Source organism: Danio rerio, chromosome 4 (assembly GCF_052040795.2).
Source record: "Danio rerio strain M-AB ecotype USA chromosome 4, GRCz13ab, whole genome shotgun sequence".
NCBI classification, from domain to species: Eukaryota; Metazoa; Chordata; class Actinopteri; order Cypriniformes; family Danionidae; genus Danio; species Danio rerio.
The window spans coordinates 38,701,093-38,726,500 of record NC_141024.2 but is presented as its reverse complement, the minus strand read 5'-3'; the positions used below and the strand labels follow the sequence as shown (position 1 = coordinate 38,726,500).

The window sequence follows — 25,408 nt, the reverse complement described above, 5'->3', positions numbered from 1 at the left end:
TGAACATGTCTGTTGATAGGTCTTCCAGCATTTCAATGTGGACTGCTCGTGATGAAAGGCAAGTGAAAAGAAGGCTGTATCTTTTGTACTCCTTTTATCCCTTTTTTAGAATAAATGGACCAAAACAATCCATACTTGTGTAGCGGAAAGGGGAAGAGGCTTCAGTACGTTCTTTTGGAAGTTCTGCCATTTCCTGTTCCTCCACTGGTCGCCTGAGTTTCCGACTTTGAACGCAATTGTAGAATAACTTAGCAACCAAATTACTACCACCAATAATCCAAAATCCATGTGTCCTGAGTTCCATAAGAGTTTGGGACCTTCCTCAATTGCAAATTTTGCTGTGGTAGTAATAAGGTTGATAATGTGGCTCTCTTTGGGCAAAATTAATGGATGTTTGACCTCTTTGCTAAGAGATGACCCTTTCAACCTTCCTCCAACACAAAGACCATTTTTCAAGATGGGATCCAGGTGGAAAAGTGAACTGGATTTCTAAAGAGCCTTACCTCCTTGCATTGTTTGGATGTCTTGGGAGAAGGCTCGTTCTTGAATAAGCTTAATCACAGCCTGTAATGCACACTTGCGTTCTTCTACGGTGACAATATCCTTAAGACATTTTTTCCTTAATACTAGCCTTTTTATTCGAACAACAACATTGATTGGAGTCCTCGGGGGAGAGAAGTGACCAAATCGATCAAGGAAGTTAGCAGTATCACTACTTTTAGTCAGCCGTACCTGTACAAGTTTGACTTCTAGATCTCCCACAAGTAAATCAGTTGAAGTGTTTGGAGCTGGACACACTTCTTGCTCCCAAAAAATGTAGGTCCAGTCATCCAGTTAGTAGATCTCAACTCTGAAATGAGTAAACCTCTAGAGGCATGGTCAGCAGGATTTTGAGATGTGTTGACATGATACCACTGGCTTGTATTTGTGATTTCCTTGATCAATTGAACACGATTAGCGTCAAACACGTGAAACCTTCTTGCTTCATTGTTGAGATATTCAAGAACAACTTGTGAATCAGACCAAAAGAACTCAATCGATCATCATTTGCAGTTAAGCTTTTAGCAAAACACTCAAGTCTAGCAGAAACCACCGCAGCAGCCAATTCCAGTCAATTGGAATACTCTTGATTTTTATAGGTGCCACTCGAGCCTTGGCCATTACTAGGCAACAATGCACTTCATTTTTGTCACTCTTGACTCTTAAGTAGGAACATGCACCATAACCAAGGTTGCTTGCATCTGAGAAATGGTGCAACTCTGTCAAAGCAATCCTACTAAAGGACGGAGGATAGAAACATCCTGGAACAGTAAAATCTTTCAAGTCCTGGAGACTATTTTTCCACTCCTCCCACCGTGGAATTAAGTCATCAGGGAGAGAATCGTCCCATTCCATATTTTTTTGACAGAGCTCCTGCAAAATATACTTTCCCTTCAAAAGAAAAGGAGCAACAAATCTAATGGGATCATATAAGGAAGATACAATGGACAAAATACCTTGACGTGTTGAAGGCTGATCTTTAAGTTGAGTGTTAAAACATTTACATTTACATTTAGTCATTTAGCAGACGCTTTTATCCAGATTGAACGCGAGTTATCAGGAAAGTGATTTCTTCCCTCTTTGGGATGGAACCACGAGGCGACATTCATTCACAGAACGCAAGTTTCTGGAGGGCACATACATCTGCAGAAGTGAGAGCAGATAAGAAGGAGCAAAGCCAGAAGTCACTTTGTAAGCAAACATCAGAGCTTTGAATTTGATGCGAGCAGCAACTGGCAGCCAGTGCAAACGGATGAGCAGCGGAGTGACATGTGCTCGTTTAGGTTCATTAAAGACCACTCGTGCTGCTGCATTTTGGAGCAGCTGAAGAGGTTTGATAGAGTTAGCTGAAGCCTGGCTAGTAGAGAGTTGCAGTAATCCAGTTTGGAGAGAACAAGAGCTTGAACAAGGAGTTGAGCTGCATGTTCAGATAGGAAGGGTCGGACCTTTCTGATGTTATAAAGTGCGAATCTGCAAGATCGAGAAGTTCTAGAAATGTGGTCAGAGAAGTTTAGTTTGTCATCAATCATTACTCCAAGGCTTTTAACCATTTTGAATGCAGTATTGGTTGCCCCATCCATTTGGATTGAAAAGTTATGGTGTAGAGTCGAGTTGGCAGAAACTACAAGCATTTCCGTTTTCGCGAGGTTAAGCTGAAGATGATGATCTTTCATCAAGTGTGAAATGTCCAACAGGCAGGCTGAGATGCGAGCTGGAACCGAGGGATCATCATTATGAAAAGAGAGGTATAGCTGGGAATCATCAGCATAGCAGTGGTAGGAGAATCCATGTTTCTGGATGACTGGTCCTAGAGATGTTGTGTAGATGGAGAAGTGGCCCAAGAACAGAGCCTTGAGGTACCCCAGTGTTTAGATTCTGTAGGTTGGACACCTCTCCCCTCCAAGACACCCTGAATGACCTGTCAGAGAGGTAAGATCTGAACCACTGAATAACCGTGCCTGCAATGCCCAGTGACTCGAGCGTAGCTAGCAGGATCTGGTGGTTGACAGTGTCAAAAGCAGCTGACAAATCCAGCAAGATGAGGACTGATGATTTTGAGTCTGCTTTAGCCAGTCTGAGATCCTCCACGACCAAGAGCAGGGCAGTCTCAGTTGAGTGGCCTTTCTTAAAGCCTGATTGCTTGTTGTCCATGAGATTGTTTTGAGTAAGAAAGTCCAGGACTTGATTGAACATGACTTTCTCCAGAATCTTGGCCATGAATGGAAGCAGGGATACCAGTCTGTAGTTTTCAAGTAGCGTTTGGTCCAGGTTGGGTTTCTTTAGCAGTGGGGTTACCCTAGCCTGTTTAAATGAAGTGGGGAATAAACCAGAGTCAAGAGATGTGTTAATTATGTGAGTCAGTGTTGGTATGACTGCAGGAGAGATGGCTTGCAAGAGATGAGAGGGAATGGGATCAAGCAGACCGGGGGTTGGATGGCTAGATAGCACGAGTTTGGACACTTCAGACTCAGAGAGCTGAGAAAAAGAGATGAGTGTGTGTGGTGTTGGTGGTGTATCTTGCGTGTTTGTTGTAGGTGCAGCAAATTGAGCACTGATTTTTGCAGTTTTGGTGCAAAAGAATGTAGCAAAGTCATCAGTAGTAAGTGTGGAAGATGTTGGTGGAGGAGGAGGATAGAGGAGGTAGGAAAATGTTTTAAAAAGTAGGCGAGGATTAGTTGCATTGTTGATTTTCTGACGGAAATATGTCTGCTTTGCAGAAGTAACCTCAGCTGAGAAAGAAGACAGAAGAGTTTGGTATGTTAAGAGCCATGCAGGATTTTTAGTTTTCCACCAAATTCTCTCTGCAGCCCGAAGTTTTGAGCGATGCTCACAGAGAGCATCCGAGAGCCAGGGTGCAGGAGGACTGGCACGGGCTGGCCTGGATGTAGAAGGACATAATCTGTCTAGACATGATGCTAGTGTGGAGCAGAGTGTATCAGTGGCATTGTTCGTATCAAGTGCAGAGAGTTTTCAAGATGGAGGAAGAAAGTCTGAAACAATGGTGGATAGTCTATTGAGTGAGAGAGAGCATAAGTTTCTGCGAAAGGCAACCAGTGTTGGAGTGTGTGGCAGCTCAGGAGTAATGTGGATGTTGAGAGACAGAAGGAAATGATCGGATATTTGTAGTGGAGTTAATATTGTTTGATCAGCGAAGCAGTGTCGAGTATAAATAAGGTCTAGCTGATTACCTGATTTGTGGGTAGCAGAAGTAGGTGCTCTTTTTAGGTCAAAAGAGGCAAGCAGAGTCTGAAAGTCAGCAGCTTGAGGTCTTTCAATGTGAATGTTGAAGTCACCTAGCACCAACAAGGGAGTGTCAAAGTTAGAAAAAGATGAGAGAAGAACATCCAGTTCATCTAAAAAGTGACCTAATTTACCTGGTGGGCGGTAGATGACAACCACATTCATGTAGAAGGGGTGGATAATGGTGACTGCATGGAATTCAAAGGAGCTGATTGTTGGCATGGACCGTCGCAGAGTAAATTTCCATTCTTTGGAAATCTGTAATCCAGTCCCACCCCTTCTCCCTGTCTGACGAGGAGTGTGGGAAAAAGAGAAATTAGCAGAAAGAGTAGCATGTGTAGCAGTGTCCTCCGGCCCTCAACCAGGTCTCAGTTAGAGCCATGAGATTATAGTCAGAATATGTAGCTATGGAGGTAATAAAATCTGCCTTGTTAACAGCTGATTGAAAATTCCAGAGGCCCACGGAGAGAGAGAGTTGTGAAATAGCAGATACATGAATTGAACGAAGGTTGTGAGGATTTTGCATAGAGCATACCTCACGTGCTTTGCGAGTGTTAGTAGCAACAGGAATTAGTAAACGCATAATAAAAGTGCAATGAAAACAGTAATAAGTGCAAAAATAAAGTAAAATAAAAAAGTAACATACTCAAGTGCTTTGTCGGTGTCTTTGCTCGGTGGAGTCGCGCAGGTAGAGTCGATGGCGCAGAGTCGATGGCGCAGAGTCGATGGCGCAGGTAGAGTCGATGGCGCAGGTAGAGTCGATGGCGAAGGTAGAGTCGATGGTCTTTACACTCGTCGGTCTTCACACGAGGCGGTCTTCACACGAGGCTGCCGCGGTGAGACTAGTTGCTTATATACACCCCAGAGCACTAGCTGATTGAATTCAGCTGGACACGCCTCGAGAGTAAAACAACGAACGAAACTGCGGTGGACGACGCAAAACCGCCCGCGTTCAACATACAAGCTCTTATAGTAACCAAGGAAACAGTGGGTAAAGTTTTCTAGTACTATATACAATTTAAAACAAGTTAAAATGTCCTACAACCTTACACAAACAGCTGAAAACAAGTCCTCAAACCATACACAACAACTGAAACAAGTCTAAATGTATTTACAGGCTGCTGGTCTCATTGCTAAAGTGCTTCTCCTCTGAATGTGTCATCCTTTGTAGACCACTGTATGCCAAGAACATGCCCCGATGATTCAGGACTCAAATTTAGTGCCTTTGAAGAAACTGCCCACTGTGAAGAATCCACGCAGCGCAAGACCTTTTTTTTTCACTTGAATTAAACTTATGGAGACGTAATCCTCCAAGCTTGCACAGGGTTTGAGCTTCTGGTATCAAATCTTTGACTTCCTGGACAGATGGAACTGAAATAAAGCTTTCATCCACATAAAAGTTATTTTTCACAAATGAAGAAACTTCAGAATATTCAGATTTGTACTTCTCTGTGAGATACTTCAGGCCAAAGTTTGCACACCCAGGAGATGAAGCTGCACCAAAAAGATGCACTGTCATTCTATATTCAATGGGCTCTTCTTTTAAATCCCCATTCTTCCACCATAGGAATCTTAAATAATCTCTCTCTTCAGGGGGGACATGAAATTGATGAAACATCTTTTCGATGTCACATGTCACAGCAACGGCTTTCTTCCTGAATCTACAAAGTACTCCCACCAGAGAATTAATCAAATCTGGACCAGTAAGAAGAGTATCGTTAAGAGATATGCAACAGAATTTTGCAGAGCAATCAAATACTACTCTTAACTTGTCTGGCTTGTGAGGGTGGTAAACTCCATGATGTGGTATATACCATGCTGTTTCTTTATCAGGTATTACCGAAGCAATCTCTGCATCTCCCTTGATCTTGTAATTCTCAAAATCTTGTAATTCTCATGGTACTGTTGATTTGACCTTAACTTCTTACCTAAATACTGCAGACATAATAATGCCAGCCTCTTGTTGTTAGGGAGTGAAGGTGGAGTACTGCTCTTGAAAGGAAGAGGTATATCTTCTTTATGCTTGATGTTATCACTGAGATAACAAATAAAGCGGACATCTTCCTGTGACACATATTTGTCTTCATAACTTTTCTCATTAAAGTCATACTCCAATACTTTCAAGACATCATTAGCTGTTGGAACTCTCATTTCTTTCACACTCGATGAACAAAACTTCCTTGAAATTCCTTGTCTAAGTGGGGATTTTTACGAATGAAAGATCTTTTGTCATCCATGGGCTTCTCTGCAAAGATAGGACATTTGATGATTCTATGCATTTCACTCTTACACACAGAACATGGTGATGTTACCTTGAATTCTGGTCTTGAATCTTTCACTTGAGCCTTAATATTTAAAGTTTTTGCTTTTTTCAGATTCTTTTCATCTGGAACCTTTGAACTGGCTAGCAGTGGAGAAGTGAAAGGGTTGCAAGCTATCTTTGATTCCTTCTTCAAGAATTCAGCAAATTGCTTAAAACTTGGATAGTCTCGTGTCATTTCCAACTCTTCAACAACACTTCTTTTCCTTTTACGGACAATCCATTCTGGTAACTTCTTAAGCAACTTGTAATTTTCCTCACAACCATTCAAGATGGACAAGCCTTTGACATGTGGAATAGCTTCAACACAACCTTGTAAGAAATCACTGAACTCTCTCAAGGAAAATGGATCGTTTACTCTCACCTTGGGCCATCTCATGAGTCTCTCTCGAAAAGCACGCTGAATAATTAATGGGTTTCTATACCTCTCCTCTAAGACTATCCAAGCACCCTGATATGTATCATCCGAGTCCTTATAAAAGAACCCTTTTACGGCCTTACGAGCTTCTCCTGCAAGATAGGTTTTTAATTAGAACATTTTCTCACTTGCTGGGATGGATTTACAATCAATGAGTGCTGCGAAGGACATTTTCCATTCAATAAACTACAGAGGATCGCCATTAAAAGTGGTTGGTTCTGGAACAGGTAAACGACTTGTACACTAATGAGTTCACTAAGGAGTAAGGAGTTCACTAATGCTTTAGCTAAATTCTCAGTCTCTTTAGTTTTCCTTTCTTCTTGAAATGTTTGTGAAGGTACTGGATTTATCACAGGATTACATTAAGGTTTGTTAGAAGCTTTTCTTCGTTCAGAACAAATGACATTTCCAGTCTCGTCGTCTTCCAAACTGCTCTCTTCAAGACTGCTTCCGGCATTGTTATAAGCTTTCACTCGAGCTGCAGCTACGTTAACATCTTTTTCCACTTGTAACAAATGCCAATTTTGCTTTTTCTTCTTCTAACTTGGAGCGCATTTCAATTTCTTTCTGTTTAATCTCCGCTAACATTCGTGCTTCTTCCAGCTTCCAGTCATTCTCCAGTTTAACTAGTCAAGCTTGCTGATTGGAAATTTCTTGAATGGCCCTTTTCTGCTCTACTTTAGCCACAAGTTCTGCCCTTGTATCAGCTTGTTTACTTGAAGCCTTAGAGGAAGTTTCTGAGACAGCTGACAAACTTTCTACAGTCTGTGACGATACGGAGATAATGGTCTCTCTATTGGTACAGCCAAATATAGACTCATACCCCTCTTTGTTCAATATCTGCCTAACTCTCTCTTTAACTACTTCCCTTTTTTGAATGACATCAACAGCTTTTATTCGTTGGCTCACCAAATCACAAATATCTGTACTCAATATGGAACAAACATCTACTCTTCTTACAATCTCTCGAGTTTAATTACGCAGTAATGGGGCATAATGTTGAGTGACAACATCCTGACTAGTTTGAATGTCTTTCAAAATTTGCTCAAGCTCTTCACATGTGCATAAGACTTTTAATTTACATTTAATTTCTTTAGCTTTTTTATTGCTTCCAGGAAGTATAAGGTTTATTAAAAGCTTTCTCGTGCTTTTTTGTCTCGTTTTTGCATTTCTAAACCCTTTTCTGTGGGATTTCTTTTTTGAGAGCTTGATCTTGATCTAACCTGTTGCATTTCTGTTGTACTATTTAGATCTTTATCAAGAACTGACCTTTGACTTGCTTGTGCTGCCATTTGCTCCGCTGTGTCGTCCATTTTGTCTGTCTAAAACTTAATCAGCAACCTGCTTACATCAGACAAATTTAAACACTTAAAATATTATAGCAAAGGGAATAAGTCAAATCACATGTGCAACAACAGTATAACTCTTAAGACTTTAAACACTTTAAAATTGCAGACTTTTATCTAATACATGCATCATGAATATAAGCCCAACATTACACAAACACCTTGAAACATGAGCATTTAAATCATTAGTCACTCCTCATTCTCAAACTTAAATTACTGCATACAAATTCAACAAAGCATACAAAAATAAAAATCCTTTTTTTTCTTTAAAAATTGCAATTATCCCAAAAGTGAAAAATGGATAAATATTTTTCCCTTTCTTGTACCTCTGAGTCCACAACATTTGTTTGCAGTCACCTTTCAGCCTTTCATGAATGAAGAGTTTTCCCAGTTAACCGTGTAAAGTCGCCGTCCTAGTGTGAATTCAGTCTCTTGTAGATGCCATGCAGTGCCACAGACGAGATGAAGGCTTGTAACATGACACTCATGTGATGAATCACCAACGTGATGCAAACGCCATGTGTAGGAGCGAGTTTTACTGTAGCAGCCCTTCAGCTTTCAATAAATAGGCAGAGAGTTTTTGACGGGTGCCTTTACAATGGTTTACTTAGATACAATAAAGTTCATCACATAAATCATCATTCAGTTCTTTGTTGTATACACCGAATGCTTGCCGAAGGGACACTTAAAGCTCAAGGCTTTCTTCCGAGCTGTACCTGTTAGCTCGTGAACAAAGGCATGCACTAAATTCTAGGGGTTTCATTACCACGACGTAAAATGGGCGTGGCTCGGTCGGTGTTTGGGAAACGCCCCCTTAAAAAAAAAAAACAATACTAAGAGGTCACCGATCATGCGCAGTACAGGTTCTTTATTATCGCGGTTATTTCAAAGAGGATGATTATGGATAAAGAACCTACCGCGGTGGATAACGAGGGGAAAAAACAATCATACAGGTTATTTTTTTTTTGTTTTTATAATGTTATATTTTAAAGATTTCATTAACAAAAACAGCTGACCTCGTTTTAATCCGTTTTACTGTCTCTGGGCTTTTGTACTTCCATTTTAGTAGTAGTAGTAGTAGTAGTAGTAAAACTTTATTGTCCTTGACAGGAGCAATAAAAAACAGTAAAAAATACAACAATTACAAAATTTATGGTGCCAATTAAGATATACTCTTATTAAGTAAACTCACTGACACAGGTACAAAGGATTTCTTGTAACGGTTTAACCTACACTTTGGGACTCTATATCTTCTACCAGAGGGAAGCGGTTCGTACTGGGGAAACAAAAAATGAGTTGGATCCTTTACAATCCTATCCACCTGATTGAGGACACAGTTCTCATATAAAACTTGAGGATTAAAATTTTCATTGTGCCCGACAATTTTCCATGCTGTCTTTAAGAGATGCATCAGTTTAGATTTACACTGAACAGAAAGGTTGCCAAACCACACTGTAATGCCATACCTGACAATGCTTTCAAGAACTGCTTTATAAAACAGCATAATGAGCTTCTTGTTGACTCCAAAAAGACGCAACCTCCGTAAAAAATACAATCTCTGGTGTAAACGAGAACAAACCCAATCAATGTGTGTTTTCCATGTGAAAGAACTGTCTATATGAATGCCCAAGTACTTATAGGTATCTGACTGAGTAATAGGATCATCATGTACAACCACTTGACGATGGTCACCTATGCACTTTGGGTCAAATACCATCTCTTCTGTTTTCTTAGTATTTATTTTTAGCTTATTTCTATCACACCAATCAATGAACTGACTAATTTCTGACTGATATATAACCCCAATATCATCCTTCTCATAAAGTAAACTTAAAATGGCTGTGTCATCAGAGTATTTAAAAATAAAATTCTGTGAATGCTTACTTATACATTCATTTGTAAAAAGTGTAAAAAGATTAGGTGAACTGACACAGCCTTGTGGAACCCCAGTACTACTGTTCTTTTCCTCTGAACAGATGTTTTTAACCTTGACAACCTGAGTTCTGTTTGTTAAAAATGAGAAATACCATTTGCATATGAATGGGTTTATATTAAGCTGTTCCATCTTTTCAATTAATAAATGTGGTTGGACCGTATTAAAAGCGGAACTAAAATCAATAAAAAGCAGTCGAGCATAAGCTTTAGGATTTTCTAAGTGCTTAAGAATCAAGTGTGAAATACTATTAACTGCATCTTCAGTACCTCTGCCATACCTATAGGCAAACTGTAGAGGATCTAAATTACTAGCAACTTCTGATTTTACAATGGACACCACACATTTCTCAAAACATTTCATGATAACAGATGTTAATGCCACCGGTCTAAAATCATTGTACTCAGAGGGCCTCGCCAACTTGGGAACAGGAAATATTAGTGATTTTTTCCACAAACTAGGAACAATACCAGAGTCTAAGGATTTTTGAAATATGTGAACCCAAACTGGAGTCAGTTCATCAGCACAGCATTTAACAGTGTATGGCAAAATTCCATCCGGACCTGCAGATTTATTTGAGCCAATATGTTTAAAATAAAAATTTATCTGCTTAGGATCAATCAGTGGCCTATCATAAGTAACACCTCTAGGAGACATTACCTCCGAACTGTTGTCTGGGGTGTATTCACAATTCTCAAATCTTAAGAAAAAGTCATTCAACTCATTCACTTTCTGTGAGTCATCAAAAATAGAAATAGAGGGAGTAAAAGACTGCATATTGGACATAGATTTCATAGAGTCCCACAGTTGTTTAGAATTAGACATGTGTAGTCTATTCTCCAGGCATTGTTTATGTTTTATCCTAGCGTCTCTTAATAATCCATTTAACTCCTTCTGAGTAACTCTTAATCCTTGATGATCATGATTATGAAAGGCCAACTTCTTCCTCTTAATACAATCTTTAATGTCCTTTGTGATATATGGTTTATTGTTGGCATAGATGACTATTTCCTTTTTTGGTATCACATTCTCAGTGCAGAAATTAATATAATCTGTTATTACCGTGGCAGTTTCATTAATATCCTCGCTATGAAAAACTTCCCAGTCAGTACAGAGAAAACAGCCTTTCAAGGCTTCAACGCTGTCCTCTGACCAAACATTCACAGTCTTCACCACGGGTTTATTTTTCTTTAAAAGAGTCTTATACGTAGGAATTAAAAACACAGTATTGTGATCAGAGTTAGAAAGGGGAGGTCCTACCCTGGACGTGTATGCCTCTTTGATGTTCCCATAGCATTTGTCTAAAACATTTTTGTCTCTTGTATTGTCTTTAACATATTGATCATATCCAGAAAGAACAGTCTCCAATTTACAATGATTAAAATCACCAAGAATAAACACCGGCGCTCCTGGTGTACGTTCAAGTTGGTCTTGAATACAGTCTCTTATAGCACTGGTGGCTATAGCTGCCTTAGCGGAAGGTGGAACATAAGCCACACAGATTAATATATTCCCGAATTCTCTTGGGAGGTAGAAAGGTCTCAAACTCAAGCATAAGAGCTCAATATCCGGATTACATACTGCAGATTTTATTGTTATGTGACTGCACCAACGCTCATTCACATAAACGCAGATTCCACCTCCTCTGCTTTTTCCTGAGGCGGCAGATCTATCGGCTCGAATAAGAGAAAAGCCTTGTACCTCTACCAGCGAACTCGGAATCTCCGGACGAAGCCATGTTTCAGTCAGTGCCAGGAGACCCGCCTCTCGATACTCAAAGCAGGCTCTAGCTTTGATGCGCAGTTCATCCATCTTCTGTTGCAATGATCTGACGTTACTTAGAATAATTGCAGGTAACGGGGGTCTGTTTCCACGTCGGCGAAAACGCCGCCGGACGCCGCCTCTGTGACCTCTTTTCCGACGACATGTACTCGCCGTCACCCTGTTTCTCAAACAGTCGGGAAGGTTAGGTGGAGCATCAAAGTCGGCTGACCGAAGCTGAAGCAAGTCCTCTCTTGTGTATACCATGATCAGGTCGCTATTCGTTGTTATGTGCGTGTAGCCGGCAGAAAACAGGTGCCCGATTATTAGCAGGCCAATAAAGAGTTCTACGAAAGTCGTCATACTGATATTGCACCCGAAACTACTAAAGTACCAGTGTACCGCCACAAAGTTTAAATAATTAAGTATACCAGCAAGTTCAAAAGTAATTTCACAAAAAACGTCAGCAGCAACAAGTGCCCGTGTCGCCAGCAGTGCAGCGCCACCGGAAGTTTTCAATATACAATATAGTATAATATATTATATATAAACCAAATAATAATGGTTGTGGTAAGATTAACCGTGTTTTTGTAGTTTAAAATATGGTATTCAGTCATGTTTAAACAAATAAATACCACATTTTCTGTAATAAATCGTGGTTAATTTTTCTTTCTCGATCTTATTTAATTAACATAACTCATATTTATTTTCTATTTTTATTTAAAGTCATCATACACAAAACAACTGAGATCAGGACAGGTATCTGATGTTAACTAATATAAAAGTGATCATACATGAAACCCCTGAGATCAGGACAGGTATCTGATGTAAATGTATATAATATAAAAGTGATCCTACATGAAACACCTGGGATCAGGACAGGTATCTGATGTTAACTAATATAAAAGAGATCATACATGAAACACATGGGATCAGGACGGGTATCTGATGCTACTGTATATAATATAAAAGTGATCATACATGAAACCCCTGAGATCAGGACAGGTATCTGATGTTAACTAATATAAAAGTAATCATACATGAAACACCTGAGATCAGGACAGGTATCTGATGTTACTGTATATAAAAGTGATCATACATGAAACACCTGAGATCAGGACAGGTATCTGATGTTACTGTATATAAAAGTGATCATACATGAAACACCTGAGATCAGGACAGGTATCTGATGTTACTGTATATAAAAGTGATCATACATGAAACACCTGAGATCAGGACAGGTATCTGATGTTAACTAATATAAAAGTAATCATACATGAAACACCTGAGATCAGGACAGGTATCTGATGTTACTGTATATAAAAGTGATCATACATGAAACACCTGAGATCAGGACAGGTATCTGATGCTACTGTATATGATATATAAAGTATTTGACACAAAAGCCCTGGGATCGGGACAGGTATCTTAAGTTATAACAGTATTAATGTAATCTGAGAGGTAACTTAAGTTAATTTGTCTAATATAACATACACTGACTTCACATGAAACACCTGCGATCAGGACAGGTATCTGATGTTAATGTATATAATATAAAAGTGATCCTACATGAAACACCTGCAATCAGGACAGGTATCTGATGTCAATGTATATAATATAAAAGTGATCCTACATGAAACACCTGAGATCAGTACAGGTATCTGATGTTAATGTATATAATATAATAGTGATCATACATGAAAAACCTGAGATCAGGACAGGTATCTGATGTTACTGTATATGATATATAAAGTATTTGACACAAAAGCCGTGGGATCGGGACAGGTATCTTAAGTCATAACAGTATTAATGTAATCAGAGAGGTATCTTAAGTTAATTTGTTTAATATAACATACACTGACTTCATATGAAACACCTGCGATCAGGACAGCTATTTTGTACTGCATATAAAAGGCATTTGACACAAAACCCCTGCGAATACGTACAGGTATCTGAATCCAATGGCTGTTTTCTCAATCTGCGCATGATCCGTGACCTATGCAAATTCACAGATAGGCCACGCCCACCCGATGATGTAATAGCGGTTACGCTGTACTGAAACCCCTGGAAAAAAGTGCCTGCCCGTGAACAAACGTGAATTGCTCTTACTCTGCTTTGTCTCACTTACAACCTATTTGTCTAGAGCGCCCTCCTGTGCTGACTCCAATCATGGCAAGCAAAGTGACTGCCTAAAATCATGGGCAGTTACAATTGTAGCTGACTCCAGGTTGCCCAGGTGAAAAAATATATAATTAAATGTAATTAAAATACACTTAAATACCCGCAAATACATTTTTAGTACATTGTTATTTTTTTGTGTTAAATAAAAGTTTGATGGTTTTACACTATAAATATACTAATTAAAAGTATGTTTATACTTCAGTAGGACTTTAGTACACTTAACAAAAGTATACTAAATACCAGTAATAAATAAATGTTTAGTGTACTACAATAAAGTACACTACAGAAAAACATCCAAAAGACTTTTATTAGTGTGTTTTTCAAAAGTGTGCTTTAAATGCTTTAAACACTAGTTGATTTTTAGTACACTGTTTACATACTAATCCTAAGTTTAAAATAAGTTAAGATATAAAAAATCTATTAGTAATGTATTGTAGTAAAAGTACATTTTCCCAAAAGTTGTACTTAAGTACACTTAATGTGAATGCAATATTATCACTAACACTTAAATATATTTTGAGTGTGGTAATTTTAAGTTAATGTTTAATTGACTTTATTAAAAATCTATTAGTAATGTATAACTCAACCCTCAAAAGAGTAAACTTTCAGGGCGGTGTTGGTTACAGGGCACCACGGTATTAAACTCCAATACCTCTGAGGGAGATTATATTACCTGGTTTTAAAAATAAAAAGCTTTTTAAAAATAAAAAGCGCGTAAAGAGCTCAAAGCCGGCATATAACCAAAAGCAAGATCGTATCGTTATAAATATTCCATTAACAATACTTATCGAAATATTTATACATTTACATGGTGTTTATTGAGATTGTGTGATCTGTATAGGCTGTATGATATACAGAAGACAGACAACCTGATCTCAGCCGATCAGCGCGGTTCAAACTAAGATCGGTGCGGGTTTTTCACATGGCAGGTTTCTACGTCCTTCATACATGTTGAGAGATTGAGTTTATCGACATGATAAGGGAATATGTCTTGACAATCCACAGACGTGACTTAGTAAAGCGTGAAGTCATGTAGGATTTTACTTGTTGCATGAGTGTGAATGTAAATTCCCTCGTCAGGCAGTGCTGGAGTAATGTGAGAAAGTGGACCAAAGCATGTTTGATGCAAGGGTATTAACAAAAAACAAAAAAATGCACAACTTAAGATAAATGCTTGTATTTGTTGTAATTGAACCATGCAGCTCTGCGATGCATGCCCACAACTTCATGCATTGGGTTAAATTAGGCTGTCCAGTCTCTGTGTTCAGTCCGTCACTACCACTGAAACCCAGACAAGCAGTCAGGTAATAAAGAGAGTGAACCAAAGTGCATTGGTGCAATTATAATGTTTCTAATGTATTTATTTAAAAAATTGCGATTTCTCGATTTAATATAAAATAGTCTTAAAACGTAAATTCGAATTAATCAAAAAAAATCGGCCAGCCCTACATTGAGTACCTGGATAACCTGCATTTAGCAGATTCTGGAAAATGTAATGGACCATCCAGGTATTCCATGATTAAATCAGTGCACATGCTGCTTTTAAATTACACACTATCACACAACTTTTACTACCATCAAGGTAAACTTAAACATGCTTTAAAACATCAAGACTAGAGCCACTTTCTCAGATGTACTGATCTTTGGAGCATTGATAGACACTGGAACACACTATCTATCTATCTATCTATCTATCTATCTATCTATCTATAATATAGGCTCTGCGCTATCAGTGTTGATATATTAGTTCCCCTCCGGGTGGAGAACGCCAATGCTATAGGTGGATTTGATTGTAGAAAATCCACGTATGGGAGGTTTCGGTTCAGAAGTTGCTTGTCTGAAGGAGTATTGAACGGGCCAATGAAAGCCAATGAATTGGCAGCGTAAGCTTTTGCAGGTGTGCTTCATTGCCAATTATCCCAGCATATAAGCACACGTGGAGCGAGCAGACGCCATCCTTTTCGCTTCAGAGACTTTTCTGATCGAGTCGATGAGGGTTCCTCTTGCTGCTACGGCGACTTCGAGCAACGAGTGTCTCCCGGTCCAGAGTGAGTCTACGCGGCGGCAGACAGTCGAGCTGGGTTTATCCCTTGCCTGGCGTTTCTTTGGGTCCGGTCCTCCAGAGTGGTGTGTATAGTTGCAACTATCCTAAAAGATTAACACAGTCGTGCAGCACTTCCTTTTCAGGATGGCGCTCCGACTGTGCGTTTCTGGTTGCGGGGGTTTCCTGGCTCCGGATGATGGACACGATCACTGCATTACATGTTTGGGGGTCCAGCATGTTAATGTGGTGCTCGGGGGCGGTTCATGTCATCACTGCGATGCCAAGAACTCTGTGCAGTTGAGATCGTGGCTAGCTTTCGTCAGACAGCGAGCCACCCCAGTCGCCTCCTGCTCTGCAGCAGGCGCTCGGGCTGATCTGAGGGTCTTAGCGGGAGATAATGCGCTGCCTGAGGGCTCGTGGACCTCCCACTCCTCCAACCGCTCCATCCAAGCTTAGGGCACTGGGAGTGATCCGTCTAACCAGATGGTAGCTCTTATGCTCGCTGACACCGGAGACCAGATGTCCTCCGTGGCATCGGATGGTGGGCTTTCACTGTCCGACGATGATCCAGACCCGCTCGCCCCCTCCGGGCAAGCGAGCGCCATCAAAACGGATCCTGAAGCGGACATTTTAGCCGTGCTTTTTCGGGATGCTTCGGCTGTGGGGTTGAAGATGGTTCATCCCCCAGCTCCGCGGCCGGACTGACTAGCTAGGTGTTACATAGAGGATCAGAAGGCGAAGCCTTCAAAGCCTCTCGTCCCCTTCTTCCCGGAGGTGCACAGTAGGCTCACGCAGTCTTCGAGGGCACCTTTCTCTGCCCGCGCTGCTTGTCCCTCCGCCCTCACCACCCTTGACGGTGGAGCTGTCAGGGGGTGTGAGGCGATCCCACCAGTGGAGCACGCCATCGCGGTCAAACTTTGCCCGCGTGGCGCCCCTACTTGGCGGGGTCCGCCCCGTGTCCCGTCCAAAGCCTGTAGGTTATCTGCCTCCCTCGGAGCTAGAGCTTACAAGGTTGTGGGCCAGGCTGCTTCCGCCTTGCATGCGATGGCCACCTACCAGTGCTACCAAGCGCAGGCGCTGGCCGAGCTGCATGAGGGTGGGTCTAACCCAGGCTTGTTACACGAGCTGCGCACCGCGACCAACTATGATCTCCGGACTACTAAGTCTGCCGCGTGTGCGCTGGAAAAAACGATGTCCACACTAGTGGTCCAGGAACGCCACCTCTGGCTAAACCTGGCTGATATGCGCAATGTCGACAAAGTTCGCTTTCTTGACTCGCCCATATCTCAGGCTGGCCTGTTCGGCGACACCGTCTGTGAATTCACCCAGGAATTTAAGGCGGTAAGAGAGCAGTCTGATGCGATGTGCAATGTCATCTATCGGCGGGACCGTAAACCCGGTTCGTCCGCCGAGCCATCCACCTCCGCTGCTCCTCACCGAGGGCACCCGCCAACGAGTGCTGCCCCGCCCCCGGCGAAGCGGGTGCGTTGAGCACATCGAAAGCTGGCAGCCGCCCCTGCCCAGGGCACCGTTAAGTCCGGTAAACGGACCGCGAAGCGTCCCTGAGACAGGCCATCCGGAGAGGAGGAAACTTGCTCTTTCCCCGCTGGAGGGCGGGGCCCATATTCCAACGGTACTTTTCAGTGCCACCAAAATTTCAATAACTTTTCCCCAACCCCGGATGTGACAGCACGAACCCTGCCAGTCTGGAACGCGCTGCTTTCCATTTTGCAGGGTCTACATGCTCCGCCAATGGCTCACAAGCCCTGGGTGGACAGTCTCCTTTCCCCCAGCCCTCGAGCCCCCTCTCCGGAGTCAGGGTGCGGAGCCAGAGAGAATCGCTCTCCTCCAGCTCTTCCGCGGGACCCTTGCGCTTCCTGGATCAGCACACCCGCTCCGCGCTGCCCCACCACTGGTACGTCAGTGGTTGTAGCGATGACTCCATTAGCGAGAGCTCTGCCTGCCTGGTTAGCACGGGCCAGCCTCTCGTGGTGGCTCATACGCACAATCAGACTCGGCTATGCGATCCAGTTCGCGAAACGGCCCCCCAAGTTCACGGGTGTGTATTTCACCAGGGTCAGCCCCCTGTCTGCCCCTGTCTTGTGAGAGGAGATTGCTGCCCTCCTGGCAAAGGGTGCAATCGAGCCGGTCCCTCCAGCCGAGATGGAGAGCGGGTTTTACAGCCCGTACTTCATCGTATCCAAAAAGAGCGGTGGGTCACGGCCAATCCTAGATCTGCGCATTTTGAACCGCTGTCTACACAATGCAGAAGCGCATCCTCTGATGCGTTTGTCCTCGGGATTGGTTTGCAGCCATTGACCTGAAGGACGCATATTTTCATGTCTCCATTCTTCCGCGCCACTGCCAGTTTCTGCTGATTGCGTTCGAAGATCAAACGTGGCAATACAAGGTCCTCCCCTTCGGGCTCTCTCTGTCTCCGCAGGTCTTCACCACACTCCCGGAGGGAGCCTTAGCGTCCTTTCGGCTCGCAGGCATCCGCATACTCGATTATCTCGACGACAGGCTAATTTTAGCCCACTCACGGGAGCAATTGAATATGCACAGAGACAAGGTGCTCCGACACCTCCGCCTGTTGGGGTTGCAGGTCAACCGAGAAAAGAGCAAACTCGCCCATGTGCAGAGGATCTCTATTCTCAGGATGGAGCTGGACTCGGTCACCATGGTAGCGCTCTCCGGAGAGGCGCCTGTTCCTGAACTGTCAGAGGGAGCTCGACAGCAAACTAGTGGTCCCACTGAAGTTATTTCAGAGGCTCCTGGGGCATATGGCATTCGCTGCAGCCGTCACTCCGCTCGGACTGCTCCATATGGGACCACTTCAGCACTGGCTTCACGATCGAGTCCCAAGACGCGCATAGCATGCGGGCACACACCGAGTCTCTGTCACTGCGTTGTGTCGCCGCACCCTCAGCCCTTGGAACGACCCCTCGTTCCTGCAGGCTGGTGTGCCTCTGGGACAGGCGTCCAGTCATGTTGTTGTCTCAACAGATGCTTCCAACACGGGCTGGGGAGTCGTGTGTCGTGGGCATGCAGCTGCGGGCCTATGTAAAGGTGCCCAGCTGCATTGGCATATCAACCACCTAGAGCTGTTGGCAGTGTTCCTCGCGCTCCACCGCTTTTTTCCGGTGTTGAAGCAACACGTGCTGGTCAGGACAGATAGTATGGCGGCGGCAGCGTATATCAACCGTATGGGGGGTATGCACTCTTGCCGCATGTCTCAGCTCGCCCGCCGTCCGCTCCTCTGGAGTCATCCGTGGCTAAAATCGCTGTGAGCCATTCACATCCCAGGTATGCTCTACCGTGCAGCCAATGTGCTCTCACGGCAGCAAATTCACTCTGGAGAATGGAGACTCCATCCCGAGTCTGTCCAGCTGATATGGGCGCGTTTCGGGGAGGCCCAGATCGATCTGGTTGCTTCCCCCGAGAACGCTCATTGCCAGTTGTTCTTTTCCCTGACCGAGGACTCTCTCGGCACGGATGCACTGGCCCACAGCTGGCCTCGGGGCATGCGCAAGTATGCGTTTCCCCCAGTGAGCCTGCTCGCGCAGTTACTGTGCAAGGTCAGGGAGTACAAGGAGCAGGTCCTGCTAGTTGCACCCCTTTGGCCCAACTGGACCGGGATATCAGAGCTCTCCCTCCTCGCGACGGCCCTCCCCTGGCGGATCCCTTTAAGAGAGCACCTACTCTCTCAGGGACAGGGCACCATCTGGCACCCTCACCCTGATCTCTGGAACCTCCACGTGTGGTCAATAGACGCGAGGAAGACTTAGGTAACCTACCGTCTGCGGTGGATGATTCCATCACTCAGGCTAGAGCCCCCTCCACGAGGCGCGTCTACGCCCTGAAGTGGAGTCTATTCACTGAATGGTGTCTCTCGCAGAGAAGACCCCAGAACCTGCCAGATCAGTGTTGTGCTCTCCTTCCTTCAAGAGAAGCTGGAGAGCAGGCTTTCGCCCTCCACCCTCAAGGTTTACGTGGTTGCCATTTCCGCTCATCATGATGCGGTAGGTGGCAGCACCGTGGGAAAGCACAACCTCATCATCTGGTTCCTCAGAGGCGCTAGGCAAATTAGTCCAACTCGCCCCCCTCTCATGCCCTCTTGGGATCTCGCCCTCGTTCTCACGAGCATGCGCACAGATCCCTTTGAGCCACTCAAATCAGTATCCTTAAGATTTTTGTCCCTGAAGACAGCTCTGCTGGTCGCATTGGCCTTCATTAAGAGGGTCGGGGACCTGGAGGCCTTTTCAGTCAGTGACTCGTGCCTGGAATTCGGGCCGATTATTCTCACGTTATCCTGAGACCCCGTCCGGATTATGTGCCCAAGGTTTCTACCACTGCCTTTAGAGACCAAGTAGTAACTCTGCAAGCGCTGTCCCCGGAGGAGGCAGACCCAGCCCTTTCCTTACTTTGTCCAGTTCGCGCTCTGCACATCTAGGTGGACCGTACTCAGTACTTTAGATCATCTGAGCAGCTCTTTGTCTGTTATGGCCATCAGCAGCAGGGAAGTGCCGTATCCAAACAAAGATTATCCCACTGGATTGTGGAGGCCATTTCATGTGCTTATTTGAGGCGAGCTGTGTCCCCCGAAAGTGCGTGCGCACTCCACTCGGAGTGTTGCATCCTCTTGGGCGCATGCACGCGGCGCCTCTCTAACAGACATCTGTAGAGCTGCGGGCTGGGCGACATTCAACACATTTGCTAGGTTTTACAATCTGCGAGTGGAGCCGTTTTCCTCAAGGGTATTAGGTAACCCTTGGTGATTGAGGTAACAACTTGGTGGGGTGTTGTAACACGCTTGCGGTGCCATTTTTCCCTTACACGGAGAGATGTGTACCTCCTTGTCAGTCAGTAAGTTCCCCGTTAGGTGAGCCCTGCAGATTCCTCCATGGCCCCCAGCACTGACTCAGCGGAGGAGTCACTTGCTGGCCCATTACGTAGTAGGTCTGCCCGCTGGTCGGCCCGCATTTTAGGTATAGGTGCCTGCTATGTGCGATCCCCACTAGGCGATCCCATATGCCTTTCCACCACGGTTCAGTCCCCCCTCTTGGGTGGACCCGTGCCTTCCCTATCCGCTAACCACCTTCTTATCTGCACTCACCCTTCTTAGGGCTAGTCCATATGTAATTGCCATTTTTTCTCCCCCATTGGGTGCGGATGGTCTCCGCAGCGTCCTCCCTATCGGGATTGCACGCTTCCCAACGTACTTTCATATTTCCTAGAATTATCTAGACGCTAGCGACTCCCAAAAAATATACCTAATCCGTAAAACTTCCTTTGAAGTGGGATAAGTAAGTGCCAGGGACACGTTGGAGGACCGTGCCTCCCATGATGTGGGTGCGTCACTCTTGCTTGACTATCCTCTCATTGGAGGCGTTGGTAAAGTGCAGTCGTTATAGCGTTTTCCGTAGTTCTCCCATACGTGGATTTTCTAGATCAAATCCACCTATAGCATTGGAGTTCCCCACCCGAAGGGGAACGCTCAGGTTACAGAAGTAACCCTTCGTTCCCCGAGGAGGGGAACGGAAATGCTATATTCCATCGCCATAATGACTGTCCCTTAGCTGTTAGCAAGTCTCTTCAGCTTAAAAGGATGGCGTTTGCACGCTCCACGTGTGCTTATTTGCTGGGATAATTGGCAATGAAGCACACCTGCACAAGCTTACACTGCCAATTGATTGGCTTTCATTGGCCCGTTCAATACTCTTTCAGACAAGCGGCTTCTGAACCGAATCCTCCCATACGTGGATTTTCTTCAATCAAATCCACCTATAGCATTTCAGTTCCCCTCCTCGGGGAACGAAGGGTTACTTCTGTAACCTGAGCGTTTGTGCTGTAATGCAGAAATATAACAAATTACTTTTCCAAGTTTGATAATATTGTACATGTTACAATCTAAGTTACACACGTAACAATGACACTCTTTAGCTCAAGGTTAAGTGGTGTTATTTATTATGTTGTGTTCCTGATGCTAAATGTCCAAGGTAAGAGAGTAACTGAGATAAAGAGTTAGTTTAGATTGGTTGAGGTGAGCAAGTAGCAGTCCTCTGCACCACATGATAAACATGTTTACATTTATGGTCAAGCAGTTTAACAAAAGCACAAATGCTAAAAGCAATGTCAGAAGCATAAAATCAAACAAACAAAAAGAGCCTTAATTATTGGGAGTAAAAATGTTTAAACAGACAAAATAAACAAAATTGACAACAGAAACACACACTAATTCCTTAAACATTAACAAGAGACAAGGGGTTCACGGAAATGAAATAGCACCCACATCACTACAGCTTCACACAGAAAGAGAAGGATCACAAACAACAATGATAAAGCTTTTCTAAAAGACTACAGTAAGCAGTAACTTGGATAAGCTTCACACAGTGGTGGTCTTTGGTACTTTCAGCAAAATTACAGTAAGACAGGACGGAGCTTCATCACTCTGACATCAGACTGCAGGATGGCAGACATCCCTGCTGAAAAATCCAGCTTAAACCAGCCTAGGCTGGTTGGCTGGTTTTAGCTGGTTGACCAGGCTGGTTTTAGAGGGGTTTTGGTCATTTTCAGGCTGGTTTCCAGCCATTTCCAGCCTGGTCTTAGCTGGTCAGGCTGGAAAATGACCAGCCAAATCCAGCTAAAACCAGCTTGACCAGCCTGGTTTAAGCTGGATATAGCTGGTTTTGGCTGGACTCCCAGCTTGGCTAGGCTGGTCAAGCTGGTTTTAGCTGGTCATCTCCCAGCCTGACCAGCTAAGACCAGGCTGGAAATGGCTGGAAACCAGCCTGGAAGTGGCCAAAACCCCTCTAAAACCAGCCTGGTCGACCAGCTAAAACCAGCCAACCAGCCTAGGCTGGTTTAGGCTGGATTTTTCAGCAGGGATGTTACTCAGCTTTTGAGCTGGTAAAGTAAGAAAGTTAGAAAGAAAACTAAATAAAGATTAGTTTTAAATAAGCTATATAGAATGTTAAAAAAACAGATCAAATATAATCCCGACCACTTTTTTACACCTATCTGCTCCTTAAATGCATCTCATCTCGGCACCTCACTGCATTTAGGCATGTAAACATGGTCAAGAGGATCTGCTGCAGTTCAGAGCGAGCATCAGAATGGGGAAGAAAGGGGATTTAAGAGACTTTGAACGTGGCATGGTTGTTGCTGCCAGACGGGCTGCTCTGAGTATTTCAGAAACTGCTGATCTACTGGAATTTTCACGCCCAACCATCTCTAGGGTTTACAGAGAATGCTCCGACAAAGAGGAAATATCCAGTGAGCGGCAGTTCTGTCGGTGCAAATGCCTTGTTGATGAGGTCAAAGGAGAATGGCCAGACTGGTTCCAGCTGATAGAAAGGCAACAGTAACTTAAAGAAGCACTCATTACAACCGAGCTCTGCAGAAGAGCATCTCTGAACACACAACACGTCCAACCTTGAGGCGGATGGGCTACAGCAGCAGAAGAGCACACCGGGTGCCGCTCCTGTCAGCTAAGAACAGGAAACTGAGGCTACAATTCACACAGGCTCACCAAAACTTTAAAGAACCAAACTATTTTAAAGAACCAAAGCAAGGCTGTGGTGGGAAGAACAACAGAAGTGTAGGACCAGCACTGTTAACATTGCAGTAACATGCTGTGGACTTTATATAAACCTCCAGCTATTGCCGAGATTTTAAAAGGTAGAAATGGATTAAACATCACTTTAATATAATTCAGTAAGTTTAATTTAAATAATTAAAAGCAAGTTAGGCATCAAACAACATTACAATCTCTGTAAGAAAAATGTGCTCAAGTGTCCTCCTAGGCTTCAGTTCATGGCAGCAGTTAAACAGCGTGAGGACGCTTTCCTACTTTAGCCTATGTAACCCGTTGAGTGATAAAACACTGCAGTCCTCTGCAGCACAGCCTTGTGTTGTCTGTAATAGTGTTGTTCCGGTACTGAAGTTTTAAAAGCGGCTAACATTGAAGCGCCGCTAAGTGTGGATGACTCAACGGATCTTCATGGCTGCTTCACGCTCCAATATCTGTGTATCTGTGTTTGCACTCAGTTTACCGCTCTTCATCCACTGCCAACACAGATACACAGAGATTGGAGCGCGAAGCAGCCGTGAAGATAGACAAGTCTATAATAGTGAAAGAATCAGTTCATTAACTTGTGTAGCTCCCCCTAGTAATTTCACGAGCACTGGGGGTCATTCTCTGATGACTGGCGATTTATTGACTGGTTCACCATGAATATGACCAACCAACTCGAAATGCCGTGAAAACTGAATATACACAGAGTAAAACAGAATACAAAGAACATAAGTATATAAAGATATACATTATCTTCATAAATCCTTGAAACAGAGTAAACTTTAACAACTTGAGTTTTGTACATGCACTGTTACAAACATGTTTTCTGCTATATAACAACAAAATTCACAAACAACACATATAGGATAAGTGTACTTACTTCATTGGCTGCTTATTACAAAAAGAGGAACTTCTTATTGTGTCTTGTCATGCTTCTTGAATCCAGATGAATAAAACTGAAGCAGGGAAACAAATTCTTCTTCACTTGCCATGAGGTGCCTTTTTTCCCTAGTTACTCTTCTTTTTCTTAATATTATGAGTTTTATTGGCGGTTGGCATACAACTTTTAGGTGCATTACCGCCACCTGCTGGTTAGGAGTGTGGGCCATGATTGCAATTGCACTTTCTATGCATCTTTAGTAAAGTAAAAAAAAAAAACAAATTCCTACACCACTTATATCTATATTCTTTTATCTAATTTAGAAATTTGAAAAAAAAGTATTAAAAATTCTATACAGTCCTCATTTGACTTGTTTTTCAGCATTTTAACCAAATTAAAATTTGCATTGATTCTTTTCAAATTTCAAATAAACACTTTCTTCCTGGTTACTATGTATGGTTTTCATAAAAAAAAGTTTCAACCCCACACAACTTTGTACTTTGTCATTTTAAATTAAAAGTCTATGAAATAATTAAATAAGAAACACAAACTGATTCTCAGTCAGTTACAACTTGAGTTTGATAAATGGCATCTAAAATGCGTGTTTGGGAAAGAAAATGCTAGCTAACACGCTCAGATCTCTCACGATTCCATCAAGCGGGAACGCGCACAGTCCAAGCGTGCTCACAAATGGTGCTCTTACAGAGACTTACACACAATGACAAAAGCAGTGCTTGACCTGAGAAAACTCGAGCACAACACAAGACATGGCAGGACTAGTGTCTGGACTCTAAACAAGAACCACTAAAACAAGAATTAACAAGACCAGAGTGGCAGAATCCTGACAAAGTGCTGTATAAATGTAATGGATTATTAATAGTGTTATCAGTAATAAAATAGATGTCCTTTAGTAAACAGTGTTAAACTTTGTCTCTATTGCAGGTCAGATGAGCAGCAGTGCTCAAACTGAAGTCAGTACTGATGTGAATGCTGAAGCAAACGCGGTTGCAAATACTCCTTTACTCACTGGAAACACCAACGCAGGCCCTGTGACAATGAACAGCTCAAGCCCTACAGGAACTGGTACATCACTGCACTCTGCTCACTCAGACACACTGCTCATTAACTGTGATTGACATTATGAATACAACTCTCATTAAAATTCATGT

The 25,408-nt window shown here is 43.2% G+C and overlaps 1 protein-coding gene across 1 annotated transcript in view; it reads left to right on the top strand.

The window, feature by feature from the left end:
• Positions 1–25,408, top strand: part of LOC137491167 (NACHT, LRR and PYD domains-containing protein 3-like) — a 68,680-nt gene that overhangs the window by 4,565 nt on the left and 38,707 nt on the right. The window contains exon 2 of the mRNA NM_001444537.1: positions 25,182–25,322. Coding sequence (NP_001431466.1) covers positions 25,187–25,322 — 136 coding nt within the window. The 5' untranslated portion in view covers positions 25,182–25,186. The remainder of the gene's footprint in view (positions 1–25,181; positions 25,323–25,408) is intronic.